The 21,160-nt window shown below is 51.7% G+C and overlaps 2 protein-coding genes across 5 annotated transcripts; both read right to left on the bottom strand.

Moving 5' to 3' along the window:
- Positions 1 to 1,829: 1,829 nt before the first annotated feature.
- Positions 1,830 to 9,007, bottom strand: LOC102452448 (chemerin-like receptor 1). 4 transcript variants are annotated; one of them, XM_075907674.1, is made up of 2 exons: positions 8,772 to 9,007; positions 1,830 to 4,536 (listed from the first exon to the last, which is right to left on the bottom strand). In XM_075907674.1, exon 2 carries the CDS (start codon positions 4,495 to 4,497, stop codon positions 3,403 to 3,405), a length of 1,095 nt encoding a protein of 364 aa, XP_075763789.1. In that variant the 5' UTR covers positions 4,498 to 4,536; positions 8,772 to 9,007; the 3' UTR covers positions 1,830 to 3,402. The 4 variants fall into 4 exon arrangements, with proteins under 4 accessions (XP_075763789.1, XP_006113754.2, XP_075763790.1 ...); XM_006113692.4 differs by lacking the exon at positions 8,772 to 9,007 and adding an exon at positions 5,815 to 5,943; XM_075907675.1 differs by lacking the exon at positions 8,772 to 9,007 and adding an exon at positions 4,737 to 5,045.
- An 8,140-nt stretch (positions 9,008 to 17,147) lies between these two features.
- LOC142819653 (chemerin-like receptor 1) lies at positions 17,148 to 18,756 on the bottom strand. The gene has a single exon (XM_075908071.1). The coding sequence runs from the start codon at positions 18,146 to 18,148 to the stop codon at positions 17,264 to 17,266; it is 885 nt and encodes a 294-aa protein (XP_075764186.1). The 5' UTR covers positions 18,149 to 18,756; the 3' UTR covers positions 17,148 to 17,263.
- Positions 18,757 to 21,160: the final 2,404 nt, after the last annotated feature.

Genomic DNA, 21,160 nt, shown 5'->3' with positions numbered 1-21,160 from the left:
TCCATCCCCTCAGCCAGGTCATTAATAAAGATGGTAAATGTGACGCGTTGTCACCATCTCATCGGATGGAACCTTGACCAGCCTTGGACCATCGTGTGTCTCGGGTGGATTTTCCGCTCTAGGGTCCCTTCTGTCCCTTGCCCAGCACTTTGCCCTGCCCCACCATGCCCTGCCCCAAATCACACCCAGTCCCAGTGCCCCCACCCCCACACGCCCTGCTGTCACAAGGATGCTCCGCTCTAGCTGAAGCGCTCAAAGCTCACAAGACATGTTTTGTTAGCCCAGGGCTACTCAACACGTGGCCTGTATGTTTGTGACCACGGTGCCGTTTGGGTTTACACGGGGCTCTACACGCCACCCATGGCTGGGATCCTTTGAACATGGCCCCCACTGGGAACATGCTCCACAGTGGCGAGGCATCAAGACGCAAGCAGACGGACTGGCTAGAACAGGGTGTTGGTGTTTCTAGCCCCCAGAGAGGAGGTGCCGGGAGCACCAGGGCATTGTGGGAAGCGCTTTGTACTCATGCCTGGAGTTCTGCAAGCCCCGATATTTTATTTGGAACTTTCAATAAAAGGCAGCGTTAAGGAGAGAAGCAGGGGAAGAAGGTGTTTGTGATTGTTCTCAGAGACCAAATGGAAGACCAAATGAAGACCAGATGCCTGCCATGGGGTGCCACGTCACTCCTCGGTGCAGAAAAGCCTGTCTGTGGTAGTTCCTCTGAATGCATTTAATACAGAGAAATCAGTGAAGGATCCGTTTCATCCTTTTTTGGCTTCCGTCCATCCGTATGGATGCATCGGTTCACAGTGTTTGAAGGAAACTCAAGGGGGAAGGACCACATGAGCATAGATCAGTGGGCTCCAACCTTTTTACACCCAAGATCACTTTTTAAATGACAGAACAAGCCAAGATCTACCGTCCCGCCCCTTCTCGAAGCCCCGTCCCTTCCTCTCTATTCTCCTCTCCATCGCTTGCTATCCCCAGCCCTTATACTGCTGCTTTCCCCCTCAATTCTTCTGTAGGAAGAGGTTTTTCCAACATTTGGCCTGTCTAGAATGGACCAAATGTCAGAAAAACCCCTTCTTTTGGAAGCCCCCTTCTTCCTCGTGGAATATAGGGGTTACTGAAAGAGCACGTTTTCTCTTCCACTACAAGAAGCAGAAGAACAAACACATCCCGGGATGCAGAAGAGTTTTTCTGGGATATCTCCAGAATCCTGAAAAACTCCTTGGCTACATCTACACTGGCATGATTTTCCGGAAATGCTTTTAACGGAAAAAACACTTTTTGCGGAAAAGCGTCCGTGGCCAATCTAGACGCGCTTTTCTGCAAAAAAGCCCCGATTGCCATTTTCGCAATCGGGGCTCTTTTGCAGAAAACAAATTTCTGCTGTCTACACTCGCCCTTTTGCGCAAAAGTTTTTCAGAAAAAGACTTTTGCCCGAACGGGAGCAGCATAGTATTTCCGCAAAAGCACTTACAATCTTACCTGAGATCATCAGTGCTTTTGCGGAAATTCAAGCGGCCAGTGTAGACAGCTGGCAAATTTTTCCACAAAAGCAGATGGTTTTGTGGAAAAACTTGCCAATCGAGACACAGCCCTTCAGTCTACAGCGTGTAGTCAACCTGTGGAACTCCTTGCCAGAGGAGGCTGTGAAGGCTAGGACTATAATAGAGTTTAAAGAGAAGCTAGATAATTTCATGGAGGTTAGGTCCATAAAAGGCTATTAGCCAGGGGATAAAATGGTGTCCTCGGCCTCTGTTTGTCAGAGGCTGGAGAGAGATGGCAGGAGACAAATTGCTTGATCATTGTCTTCGGTCCACCCTCTCTGGGGCACCTGGTGCTGGCCACTGTCGGCAGACAGGATACTGGGCTAGATGGACCTTTGGTCTGACCCAGTACGGCCGTTCTTATGTTTTTATGTTCTTATGTCTAGCCATAACCTCGCTGGGTTGAGGCAGGATGTGTAGGCTCTAGGGTGGGAATGCGGGATTTGGATGTGGGAAGGGGTGAGAGGTGCAAGCTCTGGAAGGAAATTTGGATGCAAGAAGAGGTGGAGAAGGGGATGCTGCATCGGAGAGGGGGCTTCAGGCCAGGCAGTGTTGGGGTCAGATTTAGGGTTAGGTACTAAGCAAGCCACAGGCTTATGGATATGAGGGTGCAGGAATTTGGGTTAGGGTATGTGAGGTGCTTAGGACAGGGGGTTCCAGTGTATGATAGGTTCAGATTGAGGGTCTGGGGGAAGGGGGAGTGCAAAGTGTTATGATGCTGTGGGCAGATGGGGGCTTGGCCCCAATTTGGGGTTTGTTGGCCAGGCTTCATTTTTAAATAAAATACTGTGTAAAACACACAACGTTTCTGCATTGTCTTTATTTCCAAGAAGGGTGGAGAACCTGTTTTGAGTCAATGGTCACTGACCCACAGAAAAGTCAGTTGGGGCCACACAAGTGAGATGCAAAATAAAAACTCCTCCAAAACCCCCACAAGCCTCACTAATGTGGCCCCAACTGTGCTGGTGGGAGCAGGGGACATGGTGCTGGGGAAGGATGCCAGGGGGTACCAGGACAGGGTACTGGGTAGGGTGCCAAGGCAGGGGACAGGGTGCTGAGGCAGGGTGCCAGTGGGTTCCAGGGCAAGGTCCTGGGGCAGAGGACAGGGTGTCAGTGGAGGCAAGGGACGGGGTGCTGGGATGGGGACAGGGTGCCAGCAAGGGCAGGGGCCAGGATGCCAGGGGGAGTAGAGTGCCAGTGGGAACAGGGGGCAGGGTGTTGGCTGGGGCAGGAAATATCCTCAGCATGTGCCCCCTCCGGGGGGGGGGGAGCTCCAGCAAGAGCCTCCTCCTGGGACTCCTCAAACCTCCCCGGTGCATGCTTCCCCCCGGGACTCCTACCTTCTGCCCCACAGAGGAGCGGAGACCTGGTGTGCGCCTCCACACCCTCCCCCCCGCAAACCTCAGCATGCACCTTCCTCCGGGACTCCTACCTCCTCCCAGGGCACCACAGACCTGGAGGAGGGGAGTAGGCAGCGCACTTCCAGAAACCCTGGAAGTGGCGTGCAGCTAACGGACTTCCCTCCACCCTGTGGAAAGCCAGCACAACCTCCATTTTTGGAGGTAGGTAGTGGGGCTCCTTGGAGGTGGGGGAAACTGGGGGGTGGCCTCGCACGCCTCACAGTTGAATGGTCGAGCCCTCCCGATCGACCAGTGGATCATGATCGACAGGTTGGTGACCACGGGCTTAGACCATCTCCAGCGAGGGCATATCAGAACAAGCAGAGCTGAGTGGGGATTACGTTCATGGGAGGGCGGAGTCCTTAGGATCCATTTTGCACTGTTGATGATGGGAAGAGGTTCGGGCTGACCCCAGCTGCGGTTCCCAGTTCTCAGAAGATGCACTGCATCTAGGTAGCCAGGGATTCCATCTCCATGGTGGACTTGTCCTTTGTGTTGGTCGTGGTGTTGGTGGCATCCTCGTTGAAGGCTCTTTCGAAGGCGGAGAAGAGGGACCGGCGCAGCTTTTCCTTGAACTCGTGACCCATGAATACATAGAGGATGGGGTTGAGGCAGCTGTTGATGAAGGCCAGGCTGGTTGCCAAGGGGAAGCCGATGATGAGGGCAGTGTGCAGGCTCTGGGTATGGTGTAACTCCAGGAAGGAGAAGACATGGTAGGGGAACCAGCAGAGGAAGAAAGATATGATCACAATGGCGATGACCTTGAAGGGCTTATTAGACCGGATCTTGTGGCCCCTCCTTAGGCGGACCAAGATGGCACCGTAGCAGCAGACGATGACAGCAAAGGGGATGAGGAAGCCCAAGATAAAGCGGCTGATGGCCATCGCCCGGTGGTTGATGTTGATAATTCTGTGGATCTCCTCCTTGGGAGCCCCTTCTGGGGCCGTGTTGAAATTATAGTAGCAGTGGATGATGTCCTTGTTATTCGGGGAGTGATCCGTGTAGCGGAAGTAGAGATACGGAGAACACAAAACCAAGGCCAGGACCCACACAGCCAAAGCTACCAATAAAGCCAGGCGAGGCGTGCGGTAGTTCTGGGCCCACACTGGGAGCGTGACGGAGATGCAACGGTCTATGCTGATGACCATGAGAAGGTAGACACTAGCGTAGAGGTTGAGGAAGGCCATGGCTGTGTTGATCTTGCACAGGGCCAGCCCGAAGGGCCAGTGGAAGCCCATGGCAATGTAGGCCACACTGAGGGGGAGGAAGAAGGTGAAGATGAAGTCAGCCACAGCCAGGTTGAGGAACCAGATGGTGCTGACGGTTCTCTTCATCCGGAAACCAGTGATGAAGATGACCAGCCCGTTGCCCGTCACTCCCAGCACGAAGGCGATGGAGTAGATCACCATGGAGAGCACATGCATGCTCTTGAGCAGCACTTTCTGCTGAGCATCATCTTCATAGTTTTCCTCATATTCTCCAGAATAAGCACTGGAGTAATCACTCCAGGAAGTTGTGGGGAGGGAGGTGCCCTTCACAGCCATGGGAGTGTCTCCTGTTCTCTCTGTTAGACCTTTCTCCACCTGGAACACACCAACACAACCCCTCCATTAGACATCTCCCTGGGCAGCCTCCCAACCAGCCAGTGCCTGGGCGGGAACATCAGTCCTTACAAGGACTCCCATGGCCTATTGCCCGCATTTACACTCGGCGAGACACTTGAACTAAGACGATAAAGGGGCTCAAGAGAGGCTCCTGGCGCCTACCTGGTAAACTAACTTACTGTTTTCCCAGTCACTAGGTTAGGTCAACGTCTCCCAACTGAGGCATGGTGATAAATTGGAGAGGACTCAGAGAAGCATCATGGGAATTATTCAGATATTGGAACCCCTGCCTTGTGAGAGATTCCAGGAAATGCAGCTCTCTGGCATAACAAAGAGCAGTTGAAGGGATGATTTGATCCCAGTGCACAGGTATCTACATGGAGAACAAATATTTGATCTTGGGTTCTTTGGTCCAGCAAACAAAGTTTAGCAAGGCCCAAAGATAAATAACAGGCAAATGTTTAATGCTGTGGGAATTCACCGTGGGAATAACTTCCTAAGAGCTCAAAAGGATTCTCCATCACTGGCATGTTCATAATCAAGATGGGGGGTGTTTCCCAAAGATGTGCTTTGCATCCAACAGGAATAAGTGGGTGAGGTTTTATGATTAGCCGACCTTCCAATAATGGGCTTTTCTGGTCGCTAGTGATTCTGAACTCCCGGGGGAATAAAATGGATTCAGATTGAACCACAATGCAAGATTTTTCACAATTTTCAGTAGCTGAAAAAGTCAGGAAAAATCAGTTTGGGGAACCATTTCCTTCAACCCAAATGGAACCATCTTGTTTGCATCTTGAGCAATTTTAACGGGTTTAAATAATTTAAAACTTGATCTTCACAAATGAGAAGTCATTTCGAATGAACGCATTTTGTTTCCAAACATGTCCAATGGAAGCCTTTCAATGTGGGGAGGAAATTTGTTTTTTGGGAAGGTGTGTGTCAGGGGGCGGGGAATTGTCTGGGTCACATTATTGGATTCTAATGCTCACTGTTGCACCAATGGGGGGTGTTTGCCCCAAAAGTCTGTACAAAGGGGGCCAAGTGAGGTGTCACATGAAAACTTCTGTTCTACTGATTCAGTGGGTGCTATTCATGTACTTGTCTAATGTCTGTGTGTGGAGTTATCATTAGGTACTCTGTGTGGATGCAGGAATGTTCCCTGTCTGAGGCAGAGCCATGGGCAAGGAATGTTCAGCCAGTGACTGTGCTAATTAGCAAGGCTCCAGGGACAATGAATCTCTCGGTGCTAATACATACCTGATGAATGTCTGGATCCCTGCATGCGGCCAGAATAATGCTTGCTTTCTTGGGACACAAGGATAAGTCAATGGACCATGTGACCTGCAGTGACCTGGTCTGGCCAGGAAGATGCCAGGGGAGGTATATAAGTGCCAGGGGGCATGTCCGTCGACGGAGCCATGTAGATTACCTTTGTAGACATAGAAAAATGAAGCGGCTATTTAAATAATCGTCGCTTCATTTAAATTAAAATGGCTGCCGCGCTGAGCTGATCAGCTGTTTGTCGGCACAGTGCTGTAGTCTGGACGCTCTGCAGTCGACATCAAAGGCATTAGTCAATCTCCCTGGTAAACCTCAGCCCACGAGGCATAACGGGGAGGTCGACAAATGCCTTTGATGTCCACTGTGGAGCGTTCAGACTACAGCGCTGTGCTAATCAGCACAGCGGGGTAGCCACTTTAATTTAAATGAAGCGGCGATTATTTAAATCGCTGCTTCATTTTCATAAGTCTACAAAGGTAATCTACATGGCTCCGTCGACGGAGCCATGCAGTGTAGACGTACCCAGGATGTCCACCAGAGACTTTTAAGATGGCAGTTTATAAGTCTCCTCTAAGATCCTGTATCGAGAACTGGGTGATTTGTTGCATGTCATGTATTATCCTCTAAAAACCTCACTCTCCTGCTTTTCTTTCTTTTAGTAATGAACCTTTCAATTTTATATTCTAAAGCATTAGTTCAGTGTGATTTTGTGGGTAAGTTCCAGAATGTAAATTGACCTGGGAACAGTGGCTGGTTTCTTGGGACTGGAAGAACCCGTTCGGGGTAGGTGAAATTGGGTTCGATAACCCCTCACCTGTGTGCAGGCCCGGGGCTGATTGGAGCAAAGGGAGAGCTTGGGGGTCAGAGGGGTTTTGCTCGTGAGGCTTCAGACTGGCCAGATAGGCAGCTGGAGCGCTTGGAGTGAATGGTTTGTGGCCTGTTTGGAAGGTCTCCAGTCTGGGGCTGTAAGGAGCCCTGAGTTTTGAGCAATTCGCCCAGCGGATGCCCTCAGCTGTGCCCAGACCCGGCCCAGTCCGTCTGATGCCAACAATTTTGTGAAACTGGCCCAGATTTGTGAAATGTTTTAGTGTCGCCAATTTTTCATTTTTCATAGAACCCTCTCCCACTCCAATTTGATTGAAATATTCACCTCGTGGTACTCAAAACCCTGTCAGGTGTCTGTGGGCGGGGGCAAGAGCAGGGGATGGGATGGGAACACCAGCCACTAACAAATTCACTTCATGCTACTCAAAACCTGGCAAACGCCAGTGGCAGGGCAGGGGAAGGGAGGGAAACACCAGCCACTAACAAATTCAGATGCAAGATCAAAATGCGGGTTCCCTGTGCGTGGTTGTGTGTTGCACCACACTCAGTGGATTGTTTATGACTATTTCAGTGGGGATATGGAGGAGCATTTTAACCCGCCCAGACACTCAGGCCTGGATTGACAAGCAGCCATCCTTCTACAAAGGCATTTCACCAGCCAATCGCAGACAGAGAGCGCGGAATTGACCTTCATCTGCAAATCTGACAGTTTCCCTCGGCTTGATCAAAGATGTGAACTGGATGTTGCATTACACAGCCAGCCTGCCCTGCCTTGAACATTACACTTTTACCTCAAAAACTAACTAGGGGACACTTCCAGCCCACTCAAATAGCCTCATTAGCCTACTGACAGGTACTTTTCCCCTTCTTTTTCTGTGGTAAATTCTAGGTTCCTCTTACCACTCTGCAGCTCTTCTGAGGAAATGGGTTTTGCTGACAAACAGATAGATAAATTTATGTTTTGTCTCCAAGGTGCCCCAGGACTGCTCTTTGTTTTTACAGTTCCAGACTGACAGGGCGACCCCTCTGAGCCTTTTTATTTCAGTGGGGTTTCAATGATTGTTCAGCAAAGACCCTCCCATGGGTCGGGAGCGGGCCGGGGGGTTTGGCCGCCTGGGTTCTGTTATTGGTTCTGGGAGGGGCGGGGGAAGGTGGGGAGGGCAGGGGGCCAGGACTCCTGGGTTCTGGGAGGGGAGCGGGGCCCAGGGCTTTACGCCAGGGAGGGCTCTGGGACCCAGTGGCGGGTACAGCCCAGCAGGCCAAGCCCATAAATCTGGCACGTTCCTGCATAGAGGCAGCATCGCCGTGGGAACGGATCTTCCCACGATAAGCCCACGACCCCTCCCCCAAAGGGCTGGCTGTGGGGAGAGCTGGGGCTGCCCCGGGGGCTCTTGCAGGGCCGAGGCCTGGAGCTCACCGACAGGCTGAGAGGTTCCGGGAGGGGTCCCAAGCCCTGCGATGTCCAACCAGGGCAGTTGTTACACAAGGGAGGAGCACGAACAGACTTAACGTCCCAGAGCCACTTCCCCTCCCTGCCACGGCTGGGGGCTCCGGTTACGCTGGTTGTGAGGGGGCAGGTCCCTCCTCCAGACCTGAGAATCCCACCCCAGAGTCTGGAAGAGAACCCAGCAGTCCTCGCTCCCGCCCCTCCCACGCCCTAAGCCCACTTCCCTGCCAGAACTCGGGAGAAAACCTGGGAATCTTGGCTCCACGCACCCTGCACTAACCACTAGACCCCGCTCTCCTGCCAGAGATGGAGAGAGGACCCAGCAGTCCCGTCCCACCCCAGTGCCAGTGTCAGGGCTCCATACATTCATTCTTTTCTCCCTGCCTCCCACAGCAGGGATAGAACCCAGGAGTCCTGGCTCCCCTCTTCCCCCCTTCTTCAATCCATTGGACTGAACCCAGAGAAAACCCACAATGCCTAGCTCCAGCCCCCCACCCAAAGTTCGATAGAACACAGGAGTCCTGCCCCAACCCCCTCTCTAACCCCCAGGTCCCCCACACCTCCCCTGGGGAGGGATGGAGCCCGGGCGTCCTGGTCCCCCTCTCGCACCTCTGGATGGCCCCGATGTTTGGGGGGGCTCCTTCTGCGTCGGGGGGGCTACCTGGCTGAGTCTCTCCCTGCAGCCAGCCCCGCCTGCTCGTCCGGGTCGGTGGTGCTCAGCGCTGTGGGAGGCTGGGATGGTGCCACCACAAAGACATGAGAGGAAGTGACCAAGAGGGGAAGAACACTGAGCCTCCGGCCGGACAGAGAGCCGCAGAAAAATGACGTAACCCTGACACCCACCCTAGGGTGGGACAGAGCAGCTGGGTCCTCTCTCCATCTCTGGCAGGGAGTGGGGTCTAGTGGTCAGAGCGGTGGGAGGAGCTGGCGCCTGGACTCCTGGGTTCTTTGTCCTGTCTGGGAGGGGAGTGAGGCTTACAGCAGGGTAGGTGTGGGCAGACAGGACTCCTGACCCAGTTCTGCGGGGGAGTGGGGTCTAGTGGTTCAGGTAGGAGGCCACTGTGTTAATTTATAACAAAGGTGCCCCAAAGCGGGACCATGCACCCGAAATGCTCCAGCGCAGAGCTCATGAGCCCAGCCAACGCCCTGTGACTAACGCCTCCGGAGGGAGGGGGGAGACAAGTGAATGGCCTGTGCGGGGTAAAGTTCGGAGTCAGGCCTTGGCTTCCCCCCCATACCTTTGGGGGCAGAGAGGCCTGGACGGGAGCCGTGGCCCTTTTTGCGGCTACCAGAGATCACCCCGAGCCGGCCCGCGCTGCTGCTCCAAGTCCGAGGCTGTTTTCTAGGAGACCCAACAGGGCAAACCCGGAGCCGAAGGGCGAGGAAGTGGCGGCCGGGCGATAAAACACCACTTCCATCTCCTGCCGCGACGCTCGCCCGTCGCCTCGCTGCTGGAAACCCCCCAGGTCCCATGAGCCACCCGAGGCCTGGCAAACTCAGAGCAGCCTCGGGCAGTTCCGGGAGTTGCTTTTGGCCACCACCCCCCGGCTCTGACGGGCCTCAGGGCTGCAAAATACCTTGGCCTGGCTGGACAAGCCCGGAGGCAGGTGGGGAGGGGCAGGAGGAACCAGGCTGGGGGAGGGAAAGGCCCCACAAAGGGGGTGGGTGAGATGGAAATGGAGCCACTAAAGGGGGTGTTGCCAGGCTGACTCATCGTCACACGTCCATCGGGGAGCCCAGAACCCAACATGCCGACTGTGCTTGGCGGCTCTCCAGTCCCACCGGCTCCCGGCTCATAGACTCCTGGCTGAGGAGGGGTTGGCAGAGGCCTCGGGAGGTGGCTCCAGGCTGCGATTTCCCTGGGGTTCCCCCACCCCAGCTCACCACCCCTCCTCCCCTGGGGTTCCCTTGGCCCCTGTGCCCACTGCAGTCAGCTGCACGAGGGGGGTCATGAAATCAAAGGGAAGCAACGTTGGCAGGCCTAGCTCTTAGAACAGTGCTGGGAGCCAAGACTCCTCGGTCCTATCACCCAGTTGTGGGAGAGGAGCAGGGTCGAGTGGTTAGAGCAGGATAGGGCTGGGAAGCAGGTCTCTTGAGTTTTATCCCTGGCTCAGGGAGGGGAGGAGAGTCTAGTGGTTAGAACAGGGCAGCGCTATGAGCTTTGCCTCTACCCCCGGCACTAGGAGGGTTGTGGGGTGCCCAGCACAGTTTAGAGAAGGGTGCGAAGGGCTGGGGACTTGCAGCAGAGAAGGAAGAATGACCCAGCTCAGGAGTTTTGTAACGCCTGGGCAGATCGCCAGGAGCTTCTGCTGCTTCTGCCTGTTGCAACAGCCCGTTTCCGATGCTAGTGCAGGATGGGTTGTCCACACCACTTCCTGAGCTGCCCCTCCCTCTTCTACGTGCCCAGTGCCACGGGCTCTCCAGTGGGTGTCGGGCTAGGACGCCTCTTGAACCCACCTGTCGGACTGGTGTCTGGGACATGCCAGGGCCAAAGCTGGAGAAGGTCATGGACCATCCAGGCCCACTCTGCCCTCAGTCCCAGATCAGCTCCTGCCCTGGTCCGCCCACTAGGCACGTTGACCACAGAACCAGGTCAGGTGCTTTTCTTGCTCCGCCCATCAAGGAGGCTGGCCATGGAGTCGGGTCTGGGAGTTGCCCTGCTCAGTCTGACCTTGGTACTTGCTCAGGAGCCAGACTGGCAAGCCGCTGTGTCCCCCCCCCCCCCCCCCATTTCTCCAGGACCCCTGGCCAGAGCATTTATCACCCCCAGGGGGCTGTCGTGGGGAGAGGTGGCTCCTAGCTCCGCCCTCCTGTCAGTGCCCGTCCACCCTGAATCAGGACCCCACAAAGTATTCCAGCCAGCCTGTGCCATGGGCATGGACCCCAGATTGAAATAGGGCAACGTCAGCTTGCTGCAGCTGGGATCTGTCCTATTGACTCTATTGGAGCAACGTCCCATTGACCCAGCTGGAATCTCCCCATTGACCCCAATAGAGCTACGGCCCATTGACCCAGCTGGGATCTGTCCCACTGACTCCATTGGAGCTAAGGCCCATTGACCCAGCTGGGATCAGCCCCAGTGACTCCATTGGAGCTACGGCCCATTGGCCGAGCGGGGATCTGGCTGATTTGCTTTGTCGTTCTCCCACAATCTGTGCTGAAGTTCAGTAGCTGTCACAAGAGACCTGGAGAAAGTGGATATCACTGAATCAGTGACTGGTGAGCATAGATAAGAAGATAGACGGGGAATGATGATACACAGATAGATAGATGGGGGTTGTTTGGTGATCGATAGATAGACAAGGAGGTGCATAGAGATAGAGTGTTTGTATGGGAATAGATAAAGGCGTCTATGGGGTTAGACACATAGGGTATGTCTACACTACCCTCCTAGTTCGAACTAGCAGGGTAATGTAGGCATACCGCACTTGCAAATGAAGCCTGGGATTTGAATTTCCCGGGCTTCATTTGCATAAGCGGGGAGCCGCCATTTTTAAATCCCCGCTGCTTCGAACCCCGTGCCGCGCGGCTACACGGGGCTCGAACTAGGTAGTTCGGACTAGGGTGCCTATTCCGAACTACCGGTACACCTCATTTCACGAGGAGTAACGGCAGTTCGGAATAGGAACCTAGTCCGAACTACCTAGTTCGAGCCCCGTGTAGCCGCGCTGCACGGGGTTCGAAGCAGCGGGGATTTAAAAACAAAACAAAACTACAGTTCCAAGCATAATTAAGTGGCTAGATGGAAAGAGACACCAATTGATATGTATAGTCAGAGAAACCTCCAGGGCTAAAACTTAGTTACAAAGAAAAATGCAGTTTCCAGCTCAGACATTCGTTCCAAATTCCCAAACAAGGAAAACAACAAATCCTGCTGGACTAGCTAAACTTTTCTCTATTTACATATTGTAAGAAGTCCATTCTTGGAGAGAGACGTGTCTCCCATCTCCCTCAGTGTTGGAAGAAATTCCTCAGCCTCTCAAACACAGAAGAGAGAGAGAGAGAAAAAAATCCTCTCTTCCAGTTTGAAATTCCTACCTGTATTGTTATTGGCTGACCACTCAATGCCTGGCTAGATACAGGAGACATTAGTTAACCCCTTAGTCACTGGGTGCTGGTCAGCTCCCCAGGTTATGACACCCAGTGAGAGGCCTCCCCAGGCGGCGGGCACATGAATCTTTTGATCTGTTGGACATGGGGCTGTAACAGGCACCCCACTGCCAGGCCCTGCACTTGTACCATCATCCCCAGGCTTGCCCAGCTCAGAGCCATCAGTCATCCCCCCCCTCCCGCAGCCAGGCCAGAGCTCACAACAGGGGGATCCAGCCAATTCCCTGCTCCCTACCCCCCAAGAGCTGTCCCCTGCTGCCTTGCTCAGAACCAGGCCAGGGGCAGCTCAGTTCCCAGCCTGTCCCTCTGCCAATAGAGAGAGTGCCTGCCCCTCTCTGGGAGCCGAGCTGGGGTTTCCCAAGCCCTGCAACCAGAGCGGAGGTGGGGGAGGGTGATTAGCAAACAGGGTGATAAGCTGCAGCTAGACCCAGGCTGGGATGGGAAGCACCCAGCGCGGGGGTCCCGGCTGGCACCCGAGAAACAAAAGGGAACTCGCAGGCTGGGGGCTGCAAACGAAGTTGGATTTGAACTGAGCCACATCCCCCCGACAGACAGGACCAGCCGGGGGCAGATCCTCAGCCAACAGGCTGGGTGTTACCCGCACAAATTCCTCTATCCCTTCCACACTGGAGGAACACACCCCTTTACCCAGTTCCTAGGGCTCAGGGTTGGCATGATTTTTAGCCACTTGAAACAGCCTCACACAGTTATGTCCTTATCCTCGCTTTATTGACAATCCCCAAGCAAGCAGAATGCACATGCTAAGCACACAGTGTCATGCTCACCAATCCTGATAAAGACAGGCAGACTTCCCCTGTTGGCCAGGCAATATCAATCTCTCTGGTCTTAGGCTGTGTCTCGGAGGTGAGTTCTTCTTTTCCAAGTCTTCTCCCTCCTCCTGGTCCTCTTCCAGCCTTTTCTTCTTTCAAAAAAAAACAGTTTCTTGCCATTTCAACCAGAAAGGACATTCTCTCAAGGACTTAATTACCTGCATCCTGCTTCAAAGGCCTTTTAAGAATACACTTGAAAGAGAATGCTCTGAACTGTCATTCATGCTCAAATTAGACACTCTACAATTAGGTTTGAACAAAGACTCTAATTATCTTACCCATTACAAAGATAGCTTCCCCAATTATCACCTCTAATATCATTAGCTCACAGATATTTACCTCCCCTCCCCATCCCTCTTCTGTTCTGAAATGTGATTTGTCCTTTTCATATGTGTTCATTTTTTTTAATTCTATCCTTTGGTATATATGGTTGTGACTATTTTCTTCCACTATTTGATCTGAGGAAGTGGGTCTGGCCCACAAAAGCTCATCACCTGATAAACCATCTTGTTAGTCTTTATAGTGCTACATAGTCCTGTCTTTTGTTTCAGCTACACCAGACTAACACGGCTACATTTCTATCACTTTTCTTCTTTCTGTTACTCCTGATGATCTTCTTCTCCTCCTTATTGGACCCCAGTTTATGTAATGAAACCTGAGTCTTGCTTAGCTAGACCTTAACCAATTATTTTAGTATCATTTTACTAACCAATCATAACAAACTTACCTAACCAATCATACCTCACCACCTTAATTGATTTACACCTAGCAAAATTAATTTTCTTGCCAGACAGAACGGTGTTACGCACACATTTCTTTACCCATCTTGAGATTTGTTTCTTTATCTGGTGACAATGGGGAGCTATCCGGGCAAAGGCCCCTCCTCCCAGCCTGGTGTGACACTTTGTAATACAATTTAGATGGAACTGTGATTATCATAGAATCATAGAATCATAGAATAATAGGACTGGAAGGGACCTCGAGAGGTCATCGAGTCCAGCCCCCCGCCCTCAAGGCAGGACCAAGCTCCATCTACACCATACCTGACAGATGTCTATCTAACCTGTTCTTAAATATCTCCAGAGAGGGAGATTCCACCACCTCCCTTGGCAACTTATTCCAATATTTGACCACCCTGACAGTTAGGAATTTTTTCCTAATGTCCAATCTAAACCTCTCCTGCTGCACTTTAAGCCCATTACTCCTTGTCCTGTCCTCAGAAACCAAGAGGAACAAATTTTCTCCTTCCTCCTTGTGACACCCTTTTAGATATTTGAAAACCGCTATCATGTCCCCCCTTAATCTTCTTTTTTCCAAACTAAACAAGCCCAGTTCATGAAGCCTGGCTTCATAGGTCATGTTCTCTAGACCTTTAATCATTCTTGTCGCTCTTCTCTGTACCCTTTCCAATTTCTCCACATCTTTCTTGAAATGTGGCGCCCAGAACTGGACACAGTACTCCAGCTGAGGCCTAACTAGTGCAGAGTAGAGCGGCAGAATGACTTCACGAGTTTTGCTTACAACACACCTGTTGATACAACCTAGAATCATATTTGCTTTTTTTGCAACAGCATCACACTGTTGACTCATATTCAACTTGTGGTCCACTATGACCCCTAGATCCCTTTCCGCCATGCTCCTTCCTAGACAGTCGCTTCCCATCTTGTATGTATGGAACTGATTGTTCCTTCCTAAGTGGAGCACTTTGCATTTCTCTTTATTAAACCTCATCCTGTTTACCTCTGACCATTTCTCTAACTTGCTAAGGTCATTTTGAATTATGTCCCTATCCTCCAAAGAAGTCGCAACCCCACCCAGTTTGGTATCATCTGCAAACTTAATAAGCGTACTCTCTATCCCAATATCTACATCATTGATGAAGATATTGAACAGTACGGGTCCCAAAACAGACCCTTGAGGAACTCCACTTGTTATCCCTTTCCAGCAGGATTTAGAACCGTTAACAACAACTCTCTGACTACGGTTATCCAGCCAATTATGCACCCACCTTATCGTGGCCCTATCTAAGTTATATTTGCCTAGTTTATCAATAAGAATATCATGTGAGACCGTATCAAATGCCTTACTAAAGTCTAGGTATATGACATCCACCGCTTCTCCCTTATCCACAAGGCTCGTTATCTTATCAAAGAAAGCTATCAGATTAGTTTGGCATGACTTGTTCTTCACAAACCCATGCTGGCTATTCCCTATCACTTTATTACCTTCCAAGTGTTTGCATATGATTTCCTTAATTACCTGCTCCATTAGCTTCCCTGGGACAGACGTTAAACTGACTGGTCTATAGTTTCCTGGGTTGTTCTTATTCCCCTTTTTATAGATGGGCACAATATTTGCCCTTTTCCAGTCTTCTGGAATCTCCCCTGTCTGCCATGATTTTTCAAAGATCATAGCTAAAGGCTCAGATACCTCCTCTATCAGCTCCTTGAGTATCCTGGGATGCATTTCATCAGGACCTGGTGACTTGCTGACATCTAACTTTCCTAAGTGATTTTTAACTTGTTCTTTGTGTATCCTATCTTCTAAACTTACCCTCTCTCTGCTTGTATTCACTGCGTTAGGCACACCTCCAGACTTCTTGGTGAAGACCGAAACAAAGAAGTCATTGAGCATCTCCGCCATTTCCAAGTTTCCTGTTACTGCTTCTCCCTCCTCGCTAAGCAGTGGGCCTACCCTGTCCTTGGTCTTCCTCTTGCTTTTAATGTATTTATAAAAGGTCTTCTTGTTTCCCTTTATGCCTGTAGCTAGTTTGATCTCATTTTGTGCCTTTGCCTTTCTAATCTTGCCCCTGCATTCCCGTGTTGCTTGCCTATATTCATCCTTTGTTAGTTGTCCTAGTTTCCATTTTTTATACGACTCCTTTTTTATTTTGAGATCGTGCAAGATCTCCTTGTTAAGCCAAGCTGGTCTTTTGCCATATTTTCTATCTTTCCTACACAGCGGAATTGTTTGCTTTTGGGCCCTTAACAACGTCCCTTTGAAATACTTCCAACTCTCCTCAGTTGTTTTTCCCTTCAGTCTTGCTTCCCATGGGACCTTACCTACAAGTTCTCTGAGCTTATCAAAATCTGCCTTCCTGAAATCCATTACCTCAATTGTGCTGGTCTCCCTTCTACCTTTCCTTAAGATCATGAACTCTATTATTTCGTGATCACTGTCCCCTATACTGTCTTCCACTTTCAAGTTCTCAACTAGTTCCTCCCTATTTGTTAAAACCAAATCCAGAACAGCTTCTCCTCTGGTAGCTTTTTCAACCTTCTGAAACAGAAAGTTGTCTCCAATGCAGTCCAGAAACTTATTGGATAGCCTGTGCCTCGCTGTGTTAGTTTCCCAACATATGTCTGGATAGTTGAAGTCCCCCATCACCACCAAATCTTGGGCTTTGGATAGTTTTGTTAATTGTTTAAAAAAGGCCTCATCCACCTCTTCCACCTGGCTAATGGGACTCCAGGCCTTATAGTTAATGGCTGCTGCTTTTCAAGCTGGCTGCAGAAGGCAGCTTTGCTTCAGGCCTAGCCCAGGCCTTCCAATGTGGCTACAGAAAAGCCATACTGCTACATGGGAGTCTGCTCCAGCTGGGATACGCACCCCATCCAACCCCTGTTGTCCTACCTGAATGCCTGGTTGTGTTACCCACCTCACGTTCTATTTCAGCAACACACACAGCAAAACTTCACAGCCTCCCAGGCGAGAGCAGGGACAATGCAACAGGATACTGCTGTTCAACAGATCAAGTCTTGTCTGAACTATCCAATAATATTACCGACACTTCCCCTGCTTGCTGGGCTGTTGGGGGACGTTTAGGGGTAAGTATTAGCTAACTAACAGCACAGCACACTTGATGGGACTGCAGGAAACTTGGCCAAACCCAAGAAAAGTGGGCGTGTGGCTAACTGAAATCATGCCGATGACAGATGTTGCCGGGTCAGAGGGGTTCAGCCTTTATTTGTTCTCAGGTTGGATACTTACAGACTATGATCAAGCGACCCCTTCACATTTTCCTTGTTAAGCTACATAGACTGCGCTTCCTGTCTCTCTCACACTAAGGCGGGTTCTTCATTCTCCTCACACTCCTCTGCAGAAGATCAAAACTTTACATGCAAAAATAAAATTGGGGGATGAAAAGGAGCTGACAGCAGCCGGTGAACAGAATTCTTTCCCCGTGCCATGTCCACCAACAGAATCCATTCCCCTAGTCAGCCGGCTCCAGCCCTGTGTGGTCACTGGTGTCGGGGTTGTGTGTGCATTCCAGGTATCTCAGAAACTCTTCCTCCATGGTGAGGTAGAAGATGGGATTGAGGCAGGTGTTGACATACGTCAGGACACAAGCAGATGCGCTTCCTATTTCCAGAACAGGCCGAGGGTGCGTAGCTGAGAGGTGCAGGAAGTAGAAGACATGATACGGCAGCCAGCAGAGGAAAAAGGCTGGGATCAAACCCAGAAGGATTTTGAGGGGCGGGGTGGCCTGGATCAGCCGGTTCCTTCCCAGCGTGGCAGTGTGAACGACGTAGAAGATTGAGATCAAGATCAAGGTTAATGGGATCAGAAACCCGGCCAGGAATTGGATGGTGACAGCAGCCTCCACTCTCCCTTCATACAGTGGGAAATTCATTGTGGTGCTGGTAGGTAGGACAAGGGATTCCCAGAAGTGACCATAATGAAAGCTGAACCCAGCTGACAGGGCCCATATCCCCAGACTCACCCAGCAGGCCAGGGAGGCCGTGCGGCATTTCTGGGCCCACTCAGGCCGTGCCGTGAGGACGCAGCGATGGACGCTGATGGCCGTGAGGAGGAAGGCGCTGGAGAACATGTGCAGGGAGGTGATGGTGCTGCTCAGCCTGCTGACCCAGTCTACGTGCAGAGAAAAGATGAAGTTGAATCTGAGGGGCAGGCAGAGGATGAAGATCAAATCGGACACGGCCCGGTTGAGGAACCACATGGCGCTGGCCGTCCTCACCACACGGCAACTGGTGACGAATATGACGTAGCCGTTCCACAACACCCCGATGGGGAAGGCCACGCTGCAGAGCACCAGCAAGGGGGTCCAGTATTTTATTTTTGGAGGAGCGGCTGTCATAGTATCCCCGCTTCTCCTCAGGGCTGAGGACGGGGCAGGGCGGACGTTGTGCTGATGGAAGGAAGGACGAGCAATGAAAAGGGCTCCAGGAGAAGACAGACAGAGAGAGAGAGAGAGATGCAGAGCTTATGATCTCCCAAATCCTGAGCTGAACTCAGGCCAATGGCCCCATTGGCTGGAAGACCTTAGAAGAACAGAACCCCAGGGTGAGCAGAGGGGCAGAATTGTCGTTTTGTCTGAGCCCTGCCAAGATACCCGATTTGTTGTGTCTGTTCTCAGCCCCAGTGTTTTGCGTTTCTACACAATAGCGGGGATTTTAACTAAACCAAATACATTATTGAAAATAAAATACATTTGCTTCTTGCTGAAAAATTGGATTTCTAGGCAACATGGTGACCTGGGAGCAAAGACAAAGACATACACTACCTCCCTATCTCCTCCAAATTCCCAAATACTCTTCTTGCTGGTAGCATCCCACAGCGCTGGCAATCCCCACGTTGGATTAATGTTAAAAATTAACGAATTATCCTTTCATCTTTTTTTAATATTCAAATGTTTTAAATCCATTGTTCTCCCGCCGGTGAGCATGTTGAAGCAGACATTTTGGGTTTAAGGCTTATGCGGGTGAGCTACTGGAGAAGGCAAAATCCCCACAGAGCCCTTCTTCCCCGCAACATGGAAACCTCCCATGACAAAAAGGTTCCAAGGAGGAGGAAGGTAAGATAAAAAAGCCACCCGGAAAAACGCCAGAAGGAGAAGAGAGCAGGAACAAGCCAAAAGTTTTATTTTTAATGAAAGGACATTTCTAGAGTCTATTTTGCTGTATAGACCAGGAGTCAGGACTCCTGGTTTCATCCCAGACTCTGCCACTAAAATGCTCAGGGGGTTTGGGCATGTCACATCATGGCCCCGTGCCTCAGTTTCCCCTCTGACCATTTGCCTGTTTAGAGTGTGAGTTGGCTGTGGCCAGACTCTCTCTCCCTGTGGATTGGGGCAGCACCTGGTATAACGGGACCCCGAACTCTGTCAGGGTCAGTACAATACCCGGTGAAGTCGGTCAGAGTCTGTGCAGCACCCTAAACTCTGAGTATGGGATGGGCCAGCTCCATCTGGAGGGGATGAGAAGAGGAGCTGGGGAGAGCAGGAGGGGGAGATCCAGGGGACAGCAATGTGGGGATGGAATGAGATCTAATGGGCAGCCGGAGAGTTTCTGTCTATTCCTTACCCGTGTCTCAGGCGGATGCAGCGATGCAGAGACGACCCCTGTCCCAGGTCCCCTCACGACGCCTGCAGCTCACCCAGACTGGCCCAGCCAGCAACAAGAAAAGCTGTTCACATGGGGGGGATCTCTGTGGGGAGGGAGCTGTGGGGGGAGATCACAGGACGTGGCTGGGTCCGATCACGTCTGCAAAGCCTGGAAGGCCTCCGGCTCCCACAGCTCTACGCAGAGCTCATGGGAACCACAAGCTCCCCCCGCTGGGCCCCAGCATGGTGTCAGCATTTGGCTCCCACATCCTGGGGCCAGCAGGTGAAACACTCAGTGGGGAGTTGGGGCTGAGACAGCCATGTCCTGCCAGGTCCCAGAAGCAGAGACACCAGCTGGGTCTCTGCTCCCTGGCCCTCCTGGCTGGGAACAAGACCAGACCCGCTGGGAGTCGGCAGCTAAAGAAATCCTCATGCTGGGCTAGAGACCACACAAACCACAGCCCGGCCTCCAACCAGCCTGGGCTGCATTTCGGTTCAGCCTGAGCCCCCAGGGCAGGCAGGCCCAGGCCCAGGCTCAGGCCAGCCTGGGGCCCATCCCCCAGGAAACCTCGCTGGGGCGCAGGAAGGGGGTTTCCCCACTGGACTAAGGGTGTGAAATGTTGATGATTTTGCTCATCGAATAGTTGATGCAAATTGCATTGATTATTCAATTAGCTGCTAAGGGTGCTTCTGCCTCAGGGCTGTTGCTACACTTCCAAGGTGAAAGCACAGCAGGGAGCACAGGGCCAGCTGGGGACTCAGGCAGTCCTGTGCTGGCCCCGTGCTCCCCGCGGTGTTTCAAAGCAGCAGCGCCACATGGAGCCCGGGATCTGACCCCAGACTCCACATGGTGCTGCCACTTTGAAGCACCTCCTATTCCTTCCCCCTTGCTGCCTCTTTCCGATAGAGGCAGCAAGGTGGGGGGAAGCGACTAGTCAACTAGTCTATCAACTATCCCGATTCTGGCCCTGCTGCGTCGGGCGCTGGGATCCCGTGTTTGGCTCTGGTGCCCTTTATGCATAAACCAAACCAAACAATCCCAGCAGGTTTCCACCAGTTTTGGCCTTTGTCCCCCAAACATAACCATGCATCCTGACAGATTAATACCCTGAAACTATTTGCATCGACCTGCATCTAAAATTCTTTTCTGTTTAATTTTTATTCTCTTCTAAGTTATGGTAAAGGGAAGTAGTGGTTGCTAATGTCTGCTCCTAAACACTTAGCAGGAGTGGAATTGGTACCACAAGCAAATCCATTCTAAAAGCTTGGTAAAAATGATGTTACGGACTCTGTTGCTAAAGCAGCGTGCTCAGCAGGGGAAAGCAAAACACAGAAAGGAGTAAGCTGCTATTTTAGCTGGTAATTATTATATTTAGAAGTAGAGGATTTACCAGGCATTGCTTGGGTCCATGGGGAGGCTCAGGGCAGAGGTAGGGTTGCCAGCTGTCCGGTTTTGAACCCGACAGTCCAGTATTTGAGCTTTCTGTTTAGGAAACAAATTGAGAAAATAGAAATGAAAAAATAGAACTGTCTGGTATTTTGTAACTAAGATGGAATGTCGATTGTGATGTCATGTCAAGCGTATCTGGTATTTTTGTTGAAACCACCTGGCAACCCTAGGCAGAGGGGGCAGGGCTGGGGGACTGGGGGGCTGCCCCCAGGGACTACCCAGGCCTGAGGCTCCTGGGGGAGCTGGTACTCTGGGGGGAGGGGGTGTGGTGGACAGGGGCAGATATGCCTGACTGGATGGGCGAGGCTGGGGTCAGC

Source organism: Pelodiscus sinensis, chromosome 24 (genome assembly GCF_049634645.1).
Source record: "Pelodiscus sinensis isolate JC-2024 chromosome 24, ASM4963464v1, whole genome shotgun sequence".
NCBI classification, from domain to species: Eukaryota; Metazoa; Chordata; order Testudines; family Trionychidae; genus Pelodiscus; species Pelodiscus sinensis.
This window is presented reverse-complemented; position numbering and strand designations above follow the sequence as displayed.

Excerpts from the sequence above, each read along its gene's own strand:
- LOC102452448 (XM_075907674.1), bottom strand. The coding sequence starts at position 4,497 with ATGGCTGTGAAGGGCACCTCCCTCCCCACAACTTCCTGGAGTGATTAC.
- LOC142819653 (XM_075908071.1), bottom strand. The coding sequence starts at position 18,148 with ATGACAGCCGCTCCTCCAAAAATAAAATACTGGACCCCCTTGCTGGTG.